This window comes from Citrus clementina, unplaced genomic scaffold (genome assembly GCF_000493195.1).
Source record: "Citrus clementina cultivar Clemenules unplaced genomic scaffold, Citrus_clementina_v1.0 scaffold_8, whole genome shotgun sequence".
In the NCBI taxonomy this organism is placed as follows: domain Eukaryota; kingdom Viridiplantae; phylum Streptophyta; class Magnoliopsida; order Sapindales; family Rutaceae; genus Citrus; species Citrus x clementina.
In genome coordinates, this window is record NW_006262022.1 from 21,846,427 (window position 1) to 21,867,650 (window position 21,224).

General features: G+C 32.0%; 2 protein-coding genes across 3 annotated transcripts; both read left to right on the forward strand.

Annotated features, from left to right (window-relative positions):
- Nucleotides 1-1,138: 1,138 nt before the first annotated feature.
- LOC18035027 (UDP-xylose transporter 1) lies at nt 1,139-4,352 on the forward strand. Of its 2 annotated transcripts, none has more exons than XM_024179200.1 (8): nt 1,139-1,401; nt 2,308-2,431; nt 2,573-2,757; nt 2,879-2,946; nt 3,212-3,344; nt 3,468-3,629; nt 3,726-3,998; nt 4,149-4,352. In XM_024179200.1, exons 2-8 carry the CDS (start codon nt 2,311-2,313, stop codon nt 4,242-4,244), a joined length of 1,038 nt encoding a protein of 345 aa, XP_024034968.1. In that variant the 5' UTR covers nt 1,139-1,401; nt 2,308-2,310; the 3' UTR covers nt 4,245-4,352. The 2 variants fall into 2 exon arrangements, with proteins under 2 accessions (XP_024034968.1, XP_006424552.1); XM_006424489.2 differs by having other exon boundaries at nt 2,311-2,431.
- Nucleotides 4,353-13,204: 8,852 nt separating this feature from the next.
- LOC18034492 (protein ENHANCED DISEASE RESISTANCE 2) lies at nt 13,205-20,006 on the forward strand. Its single transcript, XM_006424490.2, has 21 exons — nt 13,205-13,551; nt 13,658-13,732; nt 13,865-13,918; nt 13,999-14,064; nt 14,147-14,211; nt 14,579-14,709; nt 14,782-14,828; nt 14,899-14,996; nt 15,765-15,860; nt 15,964-16,028; nt 16,121-16,192; nt 16,572-16,718; nt 16,821-17,122; nt 17,314-17,377; nt 17,502-17,677; nt 17,936-18,037; nt 18,135-18,185; nt 18,327-18,470; nt 18,892-18,987; nt 19,273-19,374; nt 19,669-20,006. Exons 1-21 carry the CDS (start codon nt 13,393-13,395, stop codon nt 19,801-19,803), a joined length of 2,247 nt encoding a protein of 748 aa, XP_006424553.1. The 5' UTR covers nt 13,205-13,392; the 3' UTR covers nt 19,804-20,006.
- Nucleotides 20,007-21,224: the final 1,218 nt, after the last annotated feature.

Genomic DNA, 21,224 nt, shown 5'->3' on the forward strand with positions numbered 1-21,224 from the left:
ATTTTTTGAAATTTTTTGAATCTTTCCATACATCCCCATACATGATCTTATGGACAATTTCTATCAAGGATTTTGCTATGTTACATTGAATGTACCATACACAACCAATAAGAACCACACAATTATGTGGGTCCCATAATTTATGTGGTTCTTGTGGGTTGTGTATGGTACATTCAATGTAACATAGGGGCTCCCTTCTATCAAAATTATTTTTCAACGTCAAGAGTAGGGGGGGGGGGGGGGGGAATACTCATGTATAAATAACATTCATTCTAGACTCTTTTCTAATGTCCAACGACATTAAATTACTCTCAACTACAAATTTCTGTTTATGTTCATTTCCAATACAATGATTGTGATTGTGATTTTTCTTTGGTTGAATAATATAGGCAACATCAAAATAATGTTGTAAGAGAGTGAAAGGTATTCAGAAATTTGCTTGATGGTTGGTGATTGATAGTAGTGATGTTCAAAGAAGCAGGGCTTATATGGAGTGATAATGAAGTTTGCTCACCAAACAAAAAATAGTTTGTTTTGAGGTTGGCAAAGCTTTATTGCTTGCATTTGCAGGCATTTCACTTTTGATTTTAGAAACAAAGAAATGTGCGTTTCACCTTCCTGCCTTGTCTGCTAAGCCTTTCATTTTAATACATTTCAGACTAATAGTCTTGCTGGTAAAAGGATTGAACAGATGATTTGGGACAAATCCTTTGATCCAAAAACCCTTTGTAAACATTAGAATTTGAAAAAAAAATAAAAATAAAAATCAACACATTTCATGCTTTATGTAGCAAATTTCTTTTTTTTACAAAAAAAAAAAAAAAAAAAAAGTTGTCAGGCAAAATATGGGCAACAAGATTTTTCCATTAGTATCAATGGTTGCTAAAAAAATTGAATTGCTAATTACGAAGAAAATTTCAAAGAGGAAATCAAAATAATAAAATGGAAAGAGTGACTAGGGGACATGAAAATGAAATGTGGTCCAACTTGAACTGTATATTACTTCTGGAAGTGAACCACGTGAGATGAGAGTTAAAAAATAAACAAAAATAAAGTTCTTGCAGATGAAAAATTAAACGGCGTTAGGCACCAACTCTTCTTAGCAATCAAAAATAAAAAAGGGTCATTGCCATTTGCCAATATATTCAACATTGTCATACAATCTCTCTCTCCCTCTCTCCCTCTCTCTCTCTCACATAATCTATCACACAAAAGAAAGCTACCATTAAATCCCAGCTGCCAATCGTCATTGTAACTTTGCAGGATTGTGGTGATTTTCATGAAGTTTTAGGAGACCTTCTGTGTATTTTTTTGCTGCACGATCAAGCCCATTTTTACAGTTTGTCTGAAGTTTATCCGAGCTAGGCTCTTAAAACTCCAAGCTTCTCACTTCCTTTAGAGGTATGTAAGCTGTTGTAAGTTCTAATATTACATGCATCTTTACCCACTAGCTTCTTAAATTTATAGGAAAAGCATACACTTAATTTCTGTAAAAAAAAGTTGCACATGCAATAAATCTTTTTGCATTTGTCATCAGTGATTGGTCCAAAACTCATTCCAAGAAACTTTTTTCTCTACCTTTCTCAGTAGAATGAAAATTTTCCAAACTTCTAATAGAGTATCTATGATTTTATAATTACAGTGGAAAAGCAAATGTTGAAATTTTAATGGAAGCACATTCATTAGCATGTTATGAATAGTCATTTTTCGAGTTTTAGATTTATTTGCAATAAAAAAAATTCAGTCAAAGCGTATATATTATATAATCAGGGATGGCAGAATTCAGGGCGCGCGGGGGCTGATCACACTTTAATCGAGATTATTTTAGACTTTTCCATTTTTTTTCAATTGATTTTTAATGTCAGCTTCGGAGATGACAATCCTCAATTCAACTCAGCCACCAGTCGCCACCAATCACTGGAGTATACGTATAAAAATACTAATGATCTACGTTGTATGTGTAGAGACACGTTATCCATCACCCTATGCCTCCGATTGTCAAATCTACCATCATTAAAAAAATATTATACGACGGTCAAAAAGATTAATATGTAAGAAATCTAGTGACCTGGGTGTGCTTAAATTATATCAATGATTATAGACGCGGTCATAAGCAAGAATTAATAACTTTTATCAAATGACCAAATCTCTAAGCAACCGGAATTTCTTTAAATTCTGCTCATTTCTAAAATTTATAAATGCTGATTTCATCAATATACATATACAATGTATTATACTTTTCTGACCCATTTGTTTATTTTTTTCCCCCAAAAAAAATTATTTTGCTTGTTTTTGGTGATGAATTAGTAGATGGGAGAAATGTCGAGCTTTCAACTGGGTGTTATTGGTGCACTGTTTCTTTCGGTGGCATCATCTGTCTCTATTGTCATTTGCAACAAAGCTTTAATGAGCAACCTTGGCTTTCCATTTGGTACACAGCCTCTTTCTTTAGTTAATAATTTAAAAGTTGATGTGATAATGCTTTTCCTTTTTCGATTATTTAACCCCCTTTTTTTTTTTTCTTCTCTGGTCTTTAATTTTTTTTTTCTTTTTTTGGTCTTGTTATATTTAGCGACAACACTCACAAGTTGGCATCTGATGGTAACATTTTGCACTCTCCATGCCGCACAACGCTTGAATTTCTTTGAGAGCAAGGCAGTTGACGTGAAAACTGTCATGCTCTTTGGCATTCTTAATGGCATTTCCATCGGACTTCTTAACTTGAGCCTTGGATTCAACTCCATCGGATTCTATCAAGTATATATATACTTTTAAACTAAACTTATAATCTCGATACGAGAGAAATTCGATTCCAATACTTTTTTGTTGAACTATTATTAGTTTGCATATTCACCCTTTTGCGCCCCTTTTTTGGCAGATGACAAAGCTTGCAATTATACCATTCACTGTGTTACTGGAAACTCTCTTTCTCAAAAAGCAATTCAGGTTAAATATATATATATATATATATATATATACACACATGTGTATCAAAAAGCATTGGATTCTCTTAATTAAATAGATGTGTTTTGAATTGTAAAATAAAATTAAAATCGTGATGGTTTATGTGCCCCTATCTAAAAATATTGATTTAATTGTTGGGTTTAGATTGTTGACTCACGACCGATTTTATTATGTGGATGGATTTGTTACCAGTTGAGTTGATTCACAGTGGAAGTTTTAATTTTTTTTTTTAAATTATTTCTTGCAGTCAGAAGATAAAATTTTCTCTGTTTCTATTACTTGTTGGAGTTGGCATTGCTTCTGTGACTGATCTTCAGCTCAACATGGTTGGCACAATCCTCTCTTTGCTAGCCATTGTGACCACCTGTGTTGGTCAAATTGTATCCTTTTTTAAGTGGTTGGTCCCTTGGTGAGTCAATATGAAATAAAATCCCAACTAATCGTGTCAAAGACAACTAACCTTTAAAGAAAAAAGTCTGTTCTTAACTTAATACTTAATTCAGCTTACAAACACAATACAAAAGAGGCTTAACGTCTCATCAACGCAGCTGCTCTATCAGTCAGCTCCATTCCAAGCTGCTGTCCTTTTTGTCTCGGGCCCTCTAGTTGATCAATTCCTCACCAAGCAAAATGTGTTTGCTTATAAATATTCCCCAGTAGTCTTGGTAAATATATAATTGCATACCCATTCTATTTATTTCACTATATTAAAGATTCCCTCAAAACCTATTAACATAATTTGATTCAATTTATGGTTGCAGGCATTTATCATCCTATCATGTCTTATAGCAGTATCTGTAAACTTCAGCACATTTTTGGTCATTGGCAAGACATCACCTGTCACATATCAAGTGCTTGGTCATCTCAAGACTTGTCTTGTTCTCGGCTTTGGCTACACATTGCTTCACGATCCATTCACTGAGAGAAACATCATTGGAATCTTGGTTGCCATTTGCGGAATGGGATTGTATTCGTATTTCTGCACTCAAGAAAATAAAAAGAAACAATCCGGAGACCTCTCACTGAGCTCTCAGGTATATCATTCATATATATATATACATACACACACGTTTGACGTTACTTCAATTTTCAATTAAAAAATAATAATAATTCTTTCTGCTTATAATATTTGAGGTTTTTGCGCATATGGGATTTGAAATTTGGTGTTGTTAATTTGATTTCAGATGAAAGATCATAAAGAGACAGCAGCACTTTTGGCTCATCATCAAGAGAAAGAAGGTCATGAAGTTAAGAAAGCAGCTAAGGATTCTATTGTTTAATTTGATTAATACTCGGTAGAATTGTGACAAGGCTTCATGTATTACTCCTCTTCTTTCCTCATTACTCTTTGGTTGAGTCTAAATGATATGATTCTTTAAATAAGCAATTCAATTAAAATTTTGTCAAGTTCCAATGTAATTCAAATGGATATCATTATCGGATCCAACAGAACTCAAAGCATCAATTATTATCATTTCACTACTTTATAAATTGTAAAATATCAAATGATTATAAAAAATATTATTGTCTATAATTTTATAAAACGTTTCATTTTATTACTTTTTTTTGTTAATAACCATTAGTCAAACACTGACATGAAGACGCAAAGATGATTTTACATACAAAACCAAAGATAAAATTGTATACACTTTAAAATTACAATGATAGTATTATCATTTTACGTTAAAAATATCTGGAAAAAAAAAAGAAAGAAAGAGAGAGAGAGGGACAAAAGAAGAATAGAATATCGTGAATCATCTTTGAAAAAGTTTAAACTAATAATTATTTGTAAGGTGGTTGAACTCGCCATTTTCCAAACCTAAGAAGCTTGAAATGAACTCGCAAATGGCTGCCGGTTGAAGACTTGAGGTGTTCCAAGCTGCAGTTTATCATTTGTTGTTTGTCATCGAAAAAAGTCAATTAATCGAAGTTGCTTAGTGCAGGTGTTAGTGTGTTACTTAATCACAGCCAAGGTTGGGGATCCACTTTGTTGGGCAGGGAGGGCAATTGCCTTCGGTGGTTAAAAAAAAAAAAAAAGACTTAAATTTAGTGTTAATTTTTGGAATAATTGTTTTTTAGTGGGAGAAATTTTGTAAATAAGTGAATCAATTTTGGAATATTTCTTTTCCAATGACGGCAAATTAATATTTTTTCAACTCTAAAATATTAACAAAATGTTCTTTTTTTATATTATAATATTACGTCTCCAATGAATTAATTGCTTGGATTCCCAACCCCCCAATCACAGCCAAGAGGATCACTGTGCATAGCGGCTCACTGACTCTTATTTTTTTTTTTTTTGGGTTAAACATTAGTGATGGACTACAAGCATTATATGGTGGGTATTTTGATAATGGATTTTTAAGGTTCCACTGTTGGTATTAGGGAGTTTTTGTTGGTATCACTTGAGTTTTCTTATGGAATAAAATATAAAAAGTATTGACCTTGCCCATAAGCTTAAAGTGTTTTGATTTGTGTCTTGATTTTGCCCTTTTTTTAACACAAATATCTAAAGATATATTTGTCAATTCTTTATTTTTTGTAGTTATAATAAATTCACGGTTAAAATTACTATTTGACAATTTAGTGGAATAACATTATTTTTCCATCTATTATCTGACACCTTCGTTCGTGTATTCTAAACTAAAAGGTAAAATTAGTATTTTATCAAGCAACTAACAGTTATAATGAAAAAACAATGAAATGAAAGGTTTTACAAGATTGTAGTAGTAAAATAATAAACAGCAATACTTCTTGTAGTCACGTAATATTGTACGACTTAAATAGTGAAATAATAAAAACCCGTTGCTTTTATAAATTGTACTTTTTCTCTGACCGAAAAATCAACAAATATAGAAATCAAAATCATAACATTGATTTCATTTTTGTTGTTTTTCAATGTATGAATGTAGCAAGCCTAGTTTGGCTGTTTGATTTTACTTGGCAATTAATAAGCATGGAATTCAATTTTGGATTGAACTGATAAATATTTGAATTAATAAACTTACACCCCTCTCTCACCAAAGGTTTTGAGTGGCATACTGATAATAAGAGATAATAGGGATACATTGAAAAGCAACAAACACGGGATAATAGCATGAACGAGCATTGAGATGGCATGATATAAAATGAAAATGATTTTTACACGTGCAAATTTTGAGCACGAGACAAGCCTATAACATATCAACCTTCCCCCGCCCAGTAGTTTCATAAGTATTCCCCAGCCCAAGCGTCGTCGAAATAACATGAATCTCTGGGCCCTCTAAAGCATATATATGTCAGCAAAGCACCACGTTTAAAACTGTCAAGAGCTTATATTGATTGTTGTTACCATTGCATCTCGTGGACATCTGACTATCAATAAAAGAAAATTAAATCAGCCAGTGTGCAAATATTAATTTGTAGCATATTGGAAGAAATTATAATAATCACTCTCATATCAGCCCCAAAAAAAATGACATATCTGTTCTGGCTATTTCGGGATATAACTTTATATTTTTAGTACGAGACACCAAATATTAAATATTTGGCCAAAACAAAACAATGATAACTACAATGATAGCTGATTTACTGTGGATCAGGGGTGTGAGGAGCACTGAAGTCATTAATAGTGAAAACCTTCCATGCTGAAGTGCTTTCATGTGGTGGGTATCCTTTAATGTGATTGAAAACCTTTGAAATAGTAGTGATTTGCAGAGTTCCGAAATATTGGCACAAGATGTCTATTGGCCGAAGATGCCTCTAAAACCCATGTGACATGATTCATCTCCTCTCATTCAACACCAGGAAAAAAGTGAGTTCGTGTGTTAGTATTGAATACTTACCATCTATGCTTTTAAAATACGAAGTTTTTTTTTTAGGTTAATTACACATCAGGTTACTGTATTATAAAGATATTTACAACTGTTATAACAATAGATTATTACACAATTGTTATAACAATAGATCATTACATTGATATTTATAATCAAATATATAACTATGATTTAAATTATTACATTAAATTTTATAAAGTGCATGCCCAGACAGACAAATAACCCTCACAGACGAAGGATGTCTCTGCTCAACTCGCATTTCATAAGAGAGAAAGACTTGCAAATAACGCTACACAATCATGAATAATGCTTAATTGAGAAAGTTTAAGTTCATGAAAACTCAAACCTCTACCCTCACAATCCTGTTTAACTATGAAGGTAGAGGTTCATCGCTAGACTAAGGCCCATTGACCCAAAATCAAGTTAAATACAATACAAAGTGGAAAAGAATTTTTTTCCGAAAGGAAGTGGGAAAGAATTTGAATCTTCTTTCTCCTTTCTATTGTTCGGTTGTTAGTAAAAGGTTGGAATGCAATTTCTAATGAAATCTAAATTCCCTTAAATTGAAGGATTTGGATTCCACGGCGAGAATAAATTCTCCCCCCACTAGAAATCAAAACTTGCAGATTTACCCTTTCATAGTTTATTATTAATTAGCTTATTGTAATTAAAAAGCTATTATTTATAAAATTTCTTAAAATAATACAATCGATGATTTTAAATTTTGATTAATTTGAAAAAAATAAAAGTTAGAAATGCGATAGAAGGCCGAACAGCCACTCGCCGCCCGAAGGTAATCGCTTTGCTGCCACCTCCATTAGCATGTGGGACATCATCGCCAGTAACGTTGGATTTCTCCATCGCCGATCTACACAGAGGTGCAGTTGGTGACCTGAAAATGCGACGCATCTAGATTCATACTTCGTTCAAAAGAATTAGAATTCACCTGAACATCATTACTTCAGGTGATTTGACAATTTTTTAGGCAAAATTAGTGCAATAGATTTATAGATCTAAAAATTTCGATCAAAATGATGATATTCACGCACCGAAAAATGGTGATAAGGTGCCTGCGGAGGTGGTTCGGTCGGCGGCTCTAGTGGCAACTCCTTTGAGTTGTTTGAATTTTTTGTTTTAAATGAAATTTTCAAATTAAAGCAAAAATCAAAATTGTGAGTATTTGTCTTAAGTAATTTAAAAACAAGTTTAAATAAATATATTTAGTTAAATTATGAAAGTTTAATACCAAATGTTAAAATTATCTAAATAAAAGAATATGTATTTTTTTTCTCTTTTAATTTTGTGTCAAACCAAACAATATAAATTAAACCTTTTTCCTTCTTTTTACATTTTCTCTCTTTTTTTTCTCTTTTTCTCGCCTTCATTTTTTTAAATCGAACACCACCTCAAAGTAGTGGTAGTATTTTTCATCAATTTTTTTTTACAGTTAAAATTATTTAATATCAATATAAAGACAAATAATTTAACCGATCCTTATATATATATATATTTATTGTAAATATCAGTGTTAAAAAAGAAAAAAATCAAGTGAAATAAAACTCGGAGGTGTTACATATTAACCGGAGAGACTTCCGAGATTAAAAATCAGAAAAATTATTAGCATTTCTGAAAACGACATGTTCCTACCAAAACGACATCACTTAATATTCACGATATTTGATTAGCTGGGGCGGGAAACCTGTCTAGTTGGAACATTATCCGGTGTGTCGTTATTATATTATATGGTAGGCAGGTTGGAAACTGGGAAGGTTGGCTAGCAAAAGCTTACAACAATATGATTCTTTTATTATTATTATTATTCTAAAGTTTTGAATATTATTTGTCAGCTGCGTGTTGCCAGCTAAGAGAGCAACACCCAATTGGTCAATTAGCTGGTAGGTTTCAGTTTATAACTTGATTTATCTTTTTTTTTTCCCCGTAATTTAGGTGAGTGTTGTTTTCCAAAATAAAATACCATATAAGCCCTTTCCAGTTTAATGGTTTATAACTTATTTAATTATTATTTTTCCTTAAAAGTAAAAGATGGATAAAGACTAAATTTATATTTTAATTCTTTACTTTTCTCGAAATTTAAATTCAGATAGTCAGTTAAATAAAACTACTTGAAAATCATTTAGTCGTGTTCTTGAGAGCTATAACTTATTTTACATTGTTTGGGATTTTAAAAAAAAAAAACTATTTTGTATTTTGTTGCAATATTATGATTTATGATAACATATTCATAACCAACTACTCAGATTGGGAGTTTTTATGTTAGGACTTAATGTGATTTAATCGTGAGCCTTATGTTGGGCGGGCACTTTATTGTACATTTAGTTGTATACGTATTACATTATAAATAAAATAAAATAAAATAAAAGACCGGTGCACCGCTTAATTTACAACACAAATTACTGTTACAAGTCAAATTAACAGTGAAAATTATACTATAAATAGACGATCATTTTATATAATCGTATACACTTAAATTTGAGAACAATAATAAAAGCATATTGCTGGCTTTGCTTGCTTGCTTGCTGATTCTCTTCTTCACTTGGCTTCTTCCAATAATTTAATTTTTTAAACTTTTATTATTTACAATTATTTTATCAACCTAATAATTTGTAAGTTTATGGGCAATTTTATATAAAAAAATATATTATTTGCATGTTATTAATAGTAAATATATATGTTTAGGTTCGACTCATACATAAATTGTGCTTGATTTTCTTTTAAATATAGTCAGTAAATTCAAACTACCACGTCAGTAAATTCACCTTATCATTACAACGTTGATGCTTTTGAAGAATGGATCAAGATTCTCTCATGATCTGATAATGTCCTGATCAAATAACTTAATTGTTGATCGATTGCTAATAAATAAATAAAATAAAAAAAGTTAAATTTTACCTATATACTACCACTAAAAGACACATTACAAAAGATACTTAAAAACTCAATAGTACTTAGATCAGGAGAGAATCATATTCCTTGAAGAATAGTGTAAAGCCATTGGATACTGCTGCAGCTTCCCGAGCAAGAACATTTAAATCGATGTTTAAAGAAGTGGTCCTATAAATTTTTCTTCTCGAATGCATTGGGAAAGCACGCACATACACTAGATGATATTGATATATGCATGCATGCATGCCAAATCTTGTTGCTGTTTCCTACAAGAAAGCATCTTTATCCGAAGACTTTGATTCGATGGTTCATGTCATGCATGGGAAATGATAATGCGTTGCTTTCCAAGTACAAAACATGCAAGACATAAATAATGCTTCATGTGATCTCCCAATCCCTATGCGAAATTCGAAAATGAAAATTACACGAAAAAAAAAAAAAAACTGGCAAAAGAAAACTTACGTTATCAATAAATATGGACGAATATATTTATATGCATGTATCGTGTAGAAACAAAAGTTTTTTTTTTTTTTAAAGGTTAAAATTGAAGACTCGTAGTTTCATTCATAAAAAATACACAATGCATTGATAATCTCTCTAGTTGATTTCACAAGCTTCATAACGTATTTTAAAAGATTATTTTTATTTATATAAAATATATTACTTGATCACAAATTTTAAGGATATCTCTTTACTTGATCACAAGTTTTAAGGATATTATTAGTTAATGTATCTAGTAATATTGCTTAAGATTGCACGAGGGATTTGGCATTCGATTCTTGGATGAGAAGACATTTATGTTAAAAAGTATATCAAATTACATTTTCTAAAACTACAAATTGAGTAGTCTGAGTACTAAAAATTAGTTAAAAAGTATGTTATTTTACCCACAAAAAAAAAAAAGGTAAAATGTGTGTGAGAGAAACGGGGTAGAGAAGCTGCCACGTGGCACATTAGAGTTTGCAAAATCGAATGAGTGGTCAATTCATGTACCCAAGAAAAAGAAATCATTGGCCACCCACTTGTACCCTGATTGTCAGGCGAAAGTTTTCCTTACCCACTAATGACCAAAAGCCTAAAAATGAAAATTTTAAAGAACTTTTATCAAAAAAAAAAAGAAAAAAAAGAGTAGTATTAATTATTGGATATTCGTACAGAAGAGTTATATATCGAGTCATACAGAGCTCAATGAGATGTGCCAGAGAAACCAGGCCTTTATGCCTGCATTAGTACAGATTGTTACAGCATCGGCTGTAATTTATGCTTAAAATATAAAAATTTATCTTACACTTACCAATATTTACAAGACTTACCACATATATTAAAATATTTAAAAAAAAAAAGACTTTGTTATGAGAACGTAAGAGATTGTATTATCACCACTCACTAGAGAAACGAGTAGGAGTTTTTTAAGTTCATGAGAACGTAAAATAAAAGATTGCATTATTGATTATTACGGTTCACCTGGGAGACAAGTGAGAGTTTTTTTAACGTCAGTTTTAACTTTTGAATCGTTATTTAGAGGTGTTTGTTTTTATAACTTAATGAGATTTTTTAGATAATTTTGACTTAATAAAATAAACTAATTTTTTTAGCTTTTTACTTAATAGAGAAATTTAAATTAAATCAATTACTTACTAATGTCAAAAATATTCATATTTTATAATTTATTTTTCATGTCTATCCCAAAACTCACCCATACACATTTACTCCACATAAAAATATCCCTGTTTTTTTTTCTTATATTATATACGATAAAATTTAAAATTTATGGTATTTTATATATTAAAATTCTAAAATAATTATGTATTCACTTGAATATAATTTTACTTATAAATGTTAAAATATTGTGGTAGTTAATATATTATTTATTTGACATTCAAATTTAATAAGGATACAAATGTAAAAGTATATATTTTAAGCTTTTTCAGTTGAAAAAAACAAATAACTTAACACTTATTTTTCTAGATTCAAACGAAAAAACAAACATATTATTCAGATTCAGACATTCAGATCTTTTCAGAATTCATACTAATTCAGGTCTATTCAGATTTTAGACAAAAAAACAAACGCCACCTTAAATATTATTATTTGATGACAACCTATAATCACTAAACACCACTAGATTGCAGAGTAGATTACGATAATTTTGGTTTTAATTAACCACGTCTCGACGTTCTTTCTTCCATCAAGCATCGGAAAATTAATATTATATATATAATCGAAAGAGTTTCTTATTTATTTTTCCGAATTTTTTAATTTTACGGTGCAAAATTACTCGTTTTAATAATATATTTCAGGTGGTAAGAACGACGCATCTATATCAATATCTTATCTTTCTTCTACGGTTAGTTTGAATGTTTGAAAAAAAGAAAAAGAAAAAAAAGAAAAATTAAATGTATTTGCTAGTCAAGCCAACCAATTTGATTCTCCACTAATATTTAACTTAGCAACGAATCCTACAACAGGAAAAATACGATGCTACAAAAAGATGATGTAACGAGACCTAACTTTTTCTTTTATTCCTCAGTTCGACACTAATGTCAATTTCTTTTTTCCTTAAAAAAGAAAAAGAAAAAAAGCACAAATGTCATATAATATAGTTGTAATCAAACCGGTGGGGGCATGCAACGTACCAACCAAACAAAAAAAAAAAACCAAGTTTTGTCAAAATCACCCCTTTTATGCATGAAAATGTAGATGAAAAAAAAAATTACAAAAATTTATAATATTCTAGTAATTTTTCCCAAAATAAAAAACAAAAATCATGGTATGAACGTTCTTGTTCTTGTATGGATGAGATTTGAGGAAGAGATTTGATTTTCATTGGCATTAAAAATAAATATTTTTTTTTCATTATGAGGTTCCGCTTTAACTTCTTTCTTAAAAATGATTGAACTTAAAAATTAGTATTCTTTAGATGAAAATATATATATGATTTTTCTAGTTAAAGTCACAATTAACTTTTATAATAGCAGTAGTAATTGTTTGGTAAAAATACGGTCTTCACATATGAATTATATGATCATATTTTTAAAAATTATTAAAAATTATAAGATAATTAACTAAAGATATTATAATATCAATCAAAAACATCAAATTTAGGTCAACTCATGAAAGCTTTACAAAAGTAGTGAAACGATTCGTTGCAATTTTAAACCATTAGTGAGCCACTCGAAACTGATTACTTACTTCGTCAATAATATACATTATTAAAAAAACTTTAAAAATAGTCCTACAAAAATTTAAAAATAAAATATAAATAACCTCAAACTCAAAGAAAAAGAAAATAAAATATGCCAAGGGGAATCAAAGAAAGAAAGATCCAACGAACATCCAGGGACTAAAGAGTCAATTCACATCTATCAGGACGATTCGCTTAATTTTGTCCTACATACGCACTCACCCTCGCCTTTCATCAGCAAAATTCAGTTGCCTTGCATTTGCCAATTGCTCTTGCTTTGACAGCGAGCAAACAAACAAACAAAATCTAACCAGAAAGAAAAGAAAAGAAAAGAAAGAGAGGGGAAAAAAAAAAAATCCTCTCCTTTCTTTTCTTTTCCTTTTACCTGCAAAATTTTTACAAAACACTCTTCACTAATCACGACATCACTCCTCACTGATGAATTTAAGTAAATGAATTAAGAGTTTAATTTTTTTTAAATTATTTGTTTTGATTGATTTTTGAGGTTTCTTGAGGAATCTAAAAATGGATAACTCGCAAATCACAAGCCAGGGGAGAATGGAAGGCTGGCTCCATCTAATTCGATCGAATCGGATTGGTTTGCAGTACTCTAGAAAACGCTACTTCCTTTTAGAGGATCATTTTCTCAAAAGTTTCAAATCCGTTCCCCATTCCAAAAATGAGGTCGTTTAATTCTCTTCTTGTTTTTTAGATTACTTTTGTTTCAATTTTGGTCTTGCATTTTGTTTATTTAACTGATTTTTGAGTTTTTTTTAATTTTTTTTTCCAGGATCCTGTTAGGAGTGCGATTATAGATTCTTGCATTCGAGTAACGGACAATGGAAGAGAAAGTATTCACAGAAAAGTACGAGAACGGTGACGTTTTGCGTGGCGGTTACTTTTTGTTTATTTATTTATGGTGGTTTATTATATTTTTAAATAAGTTTTTGTACTGGTGGCCAAGCTTTTATCTGTTTATTTGTTTTTGAACTTGCAGGTGTTCTTTATATTTACTCTTTATAATACGTCTAACCATAATGATCAACTTAAGGTAAGGTAATAATTGCATAAAATAACTGTTGACTTTTATGTGAAATTTCGGAGTGTAAGTTGTGAAGGTTTATGTCGTAGCTAGGAGCAAGCAGTCCTGAAGAAGCTGCAAAATGGATTCATTCGTTGCAAGAAGCAGCTTTAAAGGTTTTTAAATTGCTTTTTATTGTTGATTTATAGATGACTGCATGTGTCATTTAACTAATTCATGTTTTTATGTTTTATGCAGGGTGGTCCGCACCAAGGAGTAGGAGATCATATTGGTTGTCCGAATAGCCCTTGGGAGTCTTTTAGGTACATTATATATAGTGCCTTTGCAATAAGTGTCGTTTTTCGATCTGTAGTGTTTAGTTCTTGATGTCGAGTGGAATAAGTAGCTGTCAAGTATAAGTGAATTGGTGGATGATAAACATAAACATTAGCTGCCAAGTATAAGCACATTTTACCAATCACTTTAGCTGTTACTGCTTTCAAAAATCAAAATTTCGCATAAAGCATGACAGTTACAAACATACATCCTTCATTTCATGTTGTTAGCCTTTTCACTAAAATATTTTTGTTGAACTCGTCTAGAAAAGAAGTTAGCGAGGTCTTTTGTGGTCCAGAAAGTTAATATACCGTGATTATCTTTGGCTTAGTTACTGATTTTTTATGCATCTAGATTGAGCGGTTCCAGCAGGGCAAGTCACACGAAGTCTATCGACTGGACTCTTTGTTCGGGGACTCACATGGAGCAAGTGACCGCTGATGTTATTGCACCTTCTCCTTGGACAATCTTTGGTTGTCAGAATGGTTCGTACAAAATTATTACCTTTTGATCTATATAGCTCAATTTGCATGCCTGAAATCACAAGTGTAATGTAGGTCTGCGTCTGTTTAAAGAAGGAAAAGATAGGGGCTCTCGTGGAAAGGTTGGCTGTGTTTCTTTTTTGCCATCTACACTTGCAGATCAAGAATTGAATACGTTTATTCTGTCTGCAGTGGGACGATCATCCTGCAATAATGGCTGTGGGGGTGGTGGATGGTACTTCAGAAGCAATTTTCCAGACACTTATGTCTCTTGGTGCCTCAAGATCAGTGTAAATTTGCCTGATATCATTTAAACTTGTGGTACTATAATTATTGAAGCGTTAACTTGTGATTCATGCCACCTTTGAACCTAGGCATTGCTTCGAACTGATCCTTTTTTCAGACAAAGCTTTATGTTGTTAAAACTATTATACTGCTTACCAAGCTACCATAGTTGAAAAAGAGTGTTTGTGAAGACATCTAAACTTAAAATGGCACTCTTTGAACATAAAAAATACAGTGACTACATCCATAAGCAAAGACAATTCCCACTGTGAGGATGTTTATACCAAGACTAGAATTAAGTAATCTTGAAGCCAGGACATACGTGGACTGACATGCACTCTAAAGTCAACTAAAACATATTGTTTGGATCGATTGTTAACCCCCTTTCCCAATCATATGACATATGCCCATTTCACCAATGATTAGAATCCTTTATTTGTGCACGGTGGTAGGAGGTGATGGGTTAATTTGTACAATTCTTATATAATGTTTTTGGATTGGAGGAGGATGATATCTTTGGAGCTATGGGTGGGCTTTGTATAGATTATTTCCCTTCTCCTTTCTCTCTCTTTCTGATTATATTTGTGGACACCTAGTCCAACTTTGTAACTTTATATTTGTTCTTCTTATATTAAGTTTCCCCACCCAAAAAAAAAAAATTAATAAAAATAAAAATAAAATAAACATTGTTTCTTTAATTATCAAATAATGAGTCTTGTTATTAAAAAAATTATGCATCTGCTACCTAGGTAATTTTGCAAATCCTCTTGCAGATGGGACTTCTGTTTCTACAGGGGCTGTGTGGTTGAACACCTCGATGGTCATACCGATATTATCCACAAGCAGTTATATAGTGATTGGTTACCTTGGTAAGATCCGGATCTTTAATTTACATCATGATTTCTTTTAATGCGGATGGCGTAAAATTTTCATTCAGTTTTAAATCTTGTTTTTACATGCTACAATTTGCAGGGGAATGAAAAGGAGAGATCTCTTGCTGCGGCGTTATTGGAGAAGGGAAGACGATGGAACATATGGTTGTTATTTTGGTGGAGGAAATTCTTAAAAATATATCCTTGTCTAATTTTGAAAAATTAGAAATAACTTTCGTTTGTTAATTCTTTCACAGTTATACTCTATCATTCCGTGTTTCACAAGAAATGTCCACGTCAGAAAGGCTCCGTTCGTGCCTGCCTTAAAAGTAATGTATGCTTAAAATTTATAAGAAAACAATATTTGTTGTACTTTCCTAAGTCGCTTGTATTCATACATGAATAAACATATAAAACATGAGGGCTATTGGTATTTTAACTGCTGGAAATCTTTGTGGTCGGACTGTCTTTCAAATTTACTTTTGTTTCTAGAGAAATGGGTTGACACGCTCTTGTATAATTGTATTTTTATTATCATTCAATAATTTATTGTGATCTTATTCAATATGATTTTTCTATCACATTGTGTTTTGACTATTTTGTTTTGTGAACTGTTCTTGATGAGTCTCTGTATTTTTTGTTCTTGCTTTGCTATATGGTTTAGATTACCAAGGGGGAGATCAGAGATAATATCTTCCATTTTTTCAGGCGGGGGATATGTTATAACTCCTATGAACCATGGGAAAAAATCAGTTGTAAAGCACATGCTTGCTATTGATTGGAAATGCTGGAGATCTTATCTGCAACCTTCTTCAGCTCGATCTATTACCATCCGCATGCTTGGAAGAGTTGCTGGTATACATGAACTGCATACAGTTCAATATATTCATCTATTTTTGTGAATTTCATGGTCTTATATGAAATGAATTGGGAAATACTAAATTTTTATGTTTGCAGCATTACGAGAACTTTTTAGAGCAAAACAAGGAAATTATTCTTCCCCAGAATTTTTATCTGGAGAGTTGACAAGAAACATGAGGATGCATCAAACAGATGGTAACATGGTTCAAATGCCAACAGAGGATGGGAACAGCAAGGAAAATACAAGTGAAGAAGTGGATCAAGTCTCTTCAGAACATGCTAGCCTCGTAGGCCTGAATGATGCTGCTGATGAATTCTTTGATGTTCCTGAACCATCGGACTATGATGATTCAGAAAATGGCTGGACTTCTGATTTTGGCCCGGAAATGAATTCTCAGGTACCAACTCTTTCATATTTGTTCTTGTTTGTTCTCATTTATGAAATGAAATTGTAGTTTAAAGGTCATTCTGCATTGGTCACATGTTCACTAAAGAACTGTTTTTGGATTATGATACTTATCCTTCAATCGATACTGAAAATCTGCCTATTGCTTTGATTTTCTTACTTACTCAATGATGTGAGTTGCAGGATACACGACATCCAAAGATATCAACAGCTGCTGGGTTTGTCAGAAAATTGCACGATCTTGCAGGTGAATTCAATTTGGGCAATATTCTGCTGTAATCTTGAATTTGCCTGTGTTATAGCTGTTTGCGTTACCCATTTGTTTCGTCATCTATTGACTATTGATGTCAAGAGACTTCTGTGTATGACAGTTCAAAAGAGGGGCTATGTTGACTTACAAGGGACGGCAAAGGAAGATAACTTTTCTTGCTGCTACGGAACCACTCTTCAAAAGGATCCAACTTGCACCTTACCTTGCAGTTGGACATCAACAGATCCCTCTACATTCTTAATTCGAGGAAAGAATTACCTGCAAGACCGTCATAAGGTATTAACCAGCACAATTAGTAATGTAAATGGTGCGTCTATAAAAGGTCTGCTTGTATGTTCCACATTTTGTAGTTTTGAATGTTCCCTCTTACTAATGGTAAAATAATGAATGTGACAATTCATGGAGCCTGTGTTCGATTTTTTTTGGGTATCATTGTAATGATGTTCCTGAATCTTCCAATGTCCTGATGGAAATGTAAATCTCTTATTTGTGTGGTTCTAATTATTTCTCAATTAGTTTATTGGTTGATTTCAGGTTAAGGCAAAAGGCACCTTGATGCAAATGGTTGCTGCAGATTGGTTAAAATCTGACAAACGTGAAGATGATCTTGGAGGTCGTCCTGGGGGAATAGTTCAGGTTAATCTTTAATTGTGTGGAAAAGATCTTGTACTTAATTTTGATTGGATTCCATTGATGTTAGATTATTAGAAATTTTACGAGTTTTATTCTGCAGAAATATGCAGAGCAGGGTGGGCCGGAGTTTTTCTTCATTATAAACATACAGGTAATGTCAAGTCAAGTCAAGTCAAGCAAGCCTCAATTTATACTATTATACTATGCTCAAGCAAAACAAAGCTTCACCTGTACTTTTCTTACTTGTATTGTGCATTTAGAATAGAATGATTGGATTGTCTATGTGAAACAGGTGCCTGGTTCAACAACATATAGCCTAGCTCTATACTATATGATGACTACTCCTGTCAAGGATGCACCCTTGCTGGAAAGCTTTATCAATGGAGATGATGCATATCGAAATTCGAGGTTCAAGCTCATACCATACATATCTGAGGTTTGTGAAGATGATAACTGTTGCACATTATCTGGTCTACAATGTCATGGTTTTCTTGCATGGAATTTTTATCGCCTGATGGCCTCATTTGTAGAAGAAAATACACAAAGACAGAGGAAAAATATACTTAGCACCAATTACTCAATTAAAGAAAGGTTTTATGCCTTTTTATCTTAGATTTTCCTTGTAAACATGTCATTTTGAAATGATTATTGGATCTCTCTCTCTATCTTGTTTGTTCCACATTTGTTCATTATCTAAGTTCCTAAGTTCCTGAATCTAAGGCTTACAATAATCTCAACTCAATAGATTTATTGCTTGTAACCTGTTAGGAAGGGAGTACATTCACTTTTTGCTGCATGCTGCATCTAACACCTTCTATAATACGTGGCTCATATTGGTTTAAAACTTACTTTTGCAGGGTTCGTGGATAGTAAAGCAAAGTGTGGGAAAGAAAGCTTGCCTGATTGGTCAAGCCCTGGAAATTAACTATTTCCATGGGAAGAACTATTTAGAGGTAATTATTCTGTTCTAGCATATTATATTTTATATTGGGTGAGATGGGAGGAGAAGCAAGTGACTTAAATTATGTGGAACCGTGTTCACGCAACATCAAACATCACATATTTAGTCAAAGGTTCATAATTTATTCAAATTCATATCTATGCATGTGGATCTTGCTGGGGTTCTGCAATTCATTAAGAAAACCAACTTAATAGGCGTTTACTGGATGGACCAACATTTAAGATATTGTTTCACCTTTGTAAGATGCTAATTATGACACTTTCCACTATCATGTCAGCTTGGGGTTGATATTGGGTCATCAACAGTTGCAAGGGGTGTGGTTAGTCTTGTTCTCGGTTACCTCAACAACCTGGTTATAGAAATGGCATTTTTGATACAGGTAAAATCCTTTTACTTCTGTACATGGGCAAAAGGTTCTTCAAGCTTTTATTTTTATTTACTTTTATGCCCTCTGTATTTATTCATGAATCATCCTGAAGTAGACTAAAATTTTCCCAATGATATCTGTAGCTTCTAGATTATTTCAATTTACATGGAAGAGAAATCTCGAAGTTTCATGTTACAATATATCAATCAATGTTCCCATTTTTGCTTTTGCTGGTGCAAATTTCACCTTTATCATGATCTATCACTTCATTTACATCCTCTTCAATGCTGTATGGTCTTTGCTTAGGCAAATACAGAAGAAGAGCTCCCAGAATTTCTTCTAGGAACTTGTCGCCTGAACCATCTGGATGCGGCAAAAGCAGTTCTACTGAAGCCATCATCACGATTATCTTCTTCCTCGCAAGGTCCAGTTAGAAATTAGTTCATATACAAACAACAGTCAACAGGAATCGAGCTATGTGTTTGCAAAAACGATTCTTTGATTCAATCAAAGTTGAAACTGGTACCTGGCAGCGGCAGCAGCATATCTTATGCTGCCATAGTTAATCAAGCTCTGTACAGATATGTCTTCAATAGTGCACTATTTTTCATACAGATTATATACTTAGTTTATTTTATGATTGCCATGAATCCAAGATCTTCATCCCCGCATCTGATAGCAAAAAGAGAGAAAAGAATGATAAAATAAACAATTTGGTAAGTGGGGGTACCGGATAGGTCCCTTGAGGACTTCCACTACGAGAATAGAATACTAGGTCAATGATGACAATTGGAATGCCAGTGTGTCGCCCCCCTTTTGACTCTGCCTGAAACAACTGAAAAAATGCGCCACATTCCTCAATGTCCACTATTGAAATTGACACCTCGTGTCACGCTACTAACTTTTTTTTTTAATAATATAATTGGACATCACTGCTCACCCCCCACGACAGCACATACGTATTCTTCTCCAAGTCCAAATCTAGGTTTGGAATTGATTTTTTTTTTTTTAAAAGGGAAAACCATACATGAAAACATAAAATATTTCATTTATTAGTATCCCAAAAAAAATATACATTATGGGTTTCATTGCGATATTGCGCCATTGTGAATTTTAAGTTATGTACAGTCAAATTCCTCATTAGGTCATAATTCCTTATTAGGGATACTCTTCATAGAAAAAAAAAAAAAAAATTCTCTAGTCATAAGAATGTAAGTCCTAGTTTGGATCAATTATAAATAAAAATCAATCTTATATTGCAATAAATTAATTTTTTTTAGATTCTATTGTAACGAACTTGTCTTTACATAGTAATACTTATATGTTTATTGAAAAGAAATATATATTATTTTACATTAAAGACTTAAGTTGAAATAAAATATTCTTTAAAATTTATTTGGGACAATAAGTTATTCTTCATATTTTTAGTATGACGACTTTAGATATTCTCAATATAGATGTAAATAAAGGTACTAATTTTTCTGAAACTATGCGTCCGTGTCTATTCATTTTCTATCAATATTATGCATAGGATTTAATATGCTCCATTAATTAGTTATTAATATAGCACATATTTTACCTCTACATCGTTTGCACTAAATATAATTAAGTCAAAATAATAATTTTTATAACTATATTTCTATTAAGTTACAATCTCCTTATAATAATAAAATTAGTTAGTTCTAATAACATGATTATAGAGAGCTTTCAGTGTATATTAGACCAAAGATTCTTCTGTTAAAAAAAAATTGATAGGTATTTAACGAATGTAACTACGATCAAGTTACAATGTTTATTGTAATTTATATAACTTATTAAACACCAGCTCTTTATTGCTAGGCGTAAGGTAAAATATATTTATT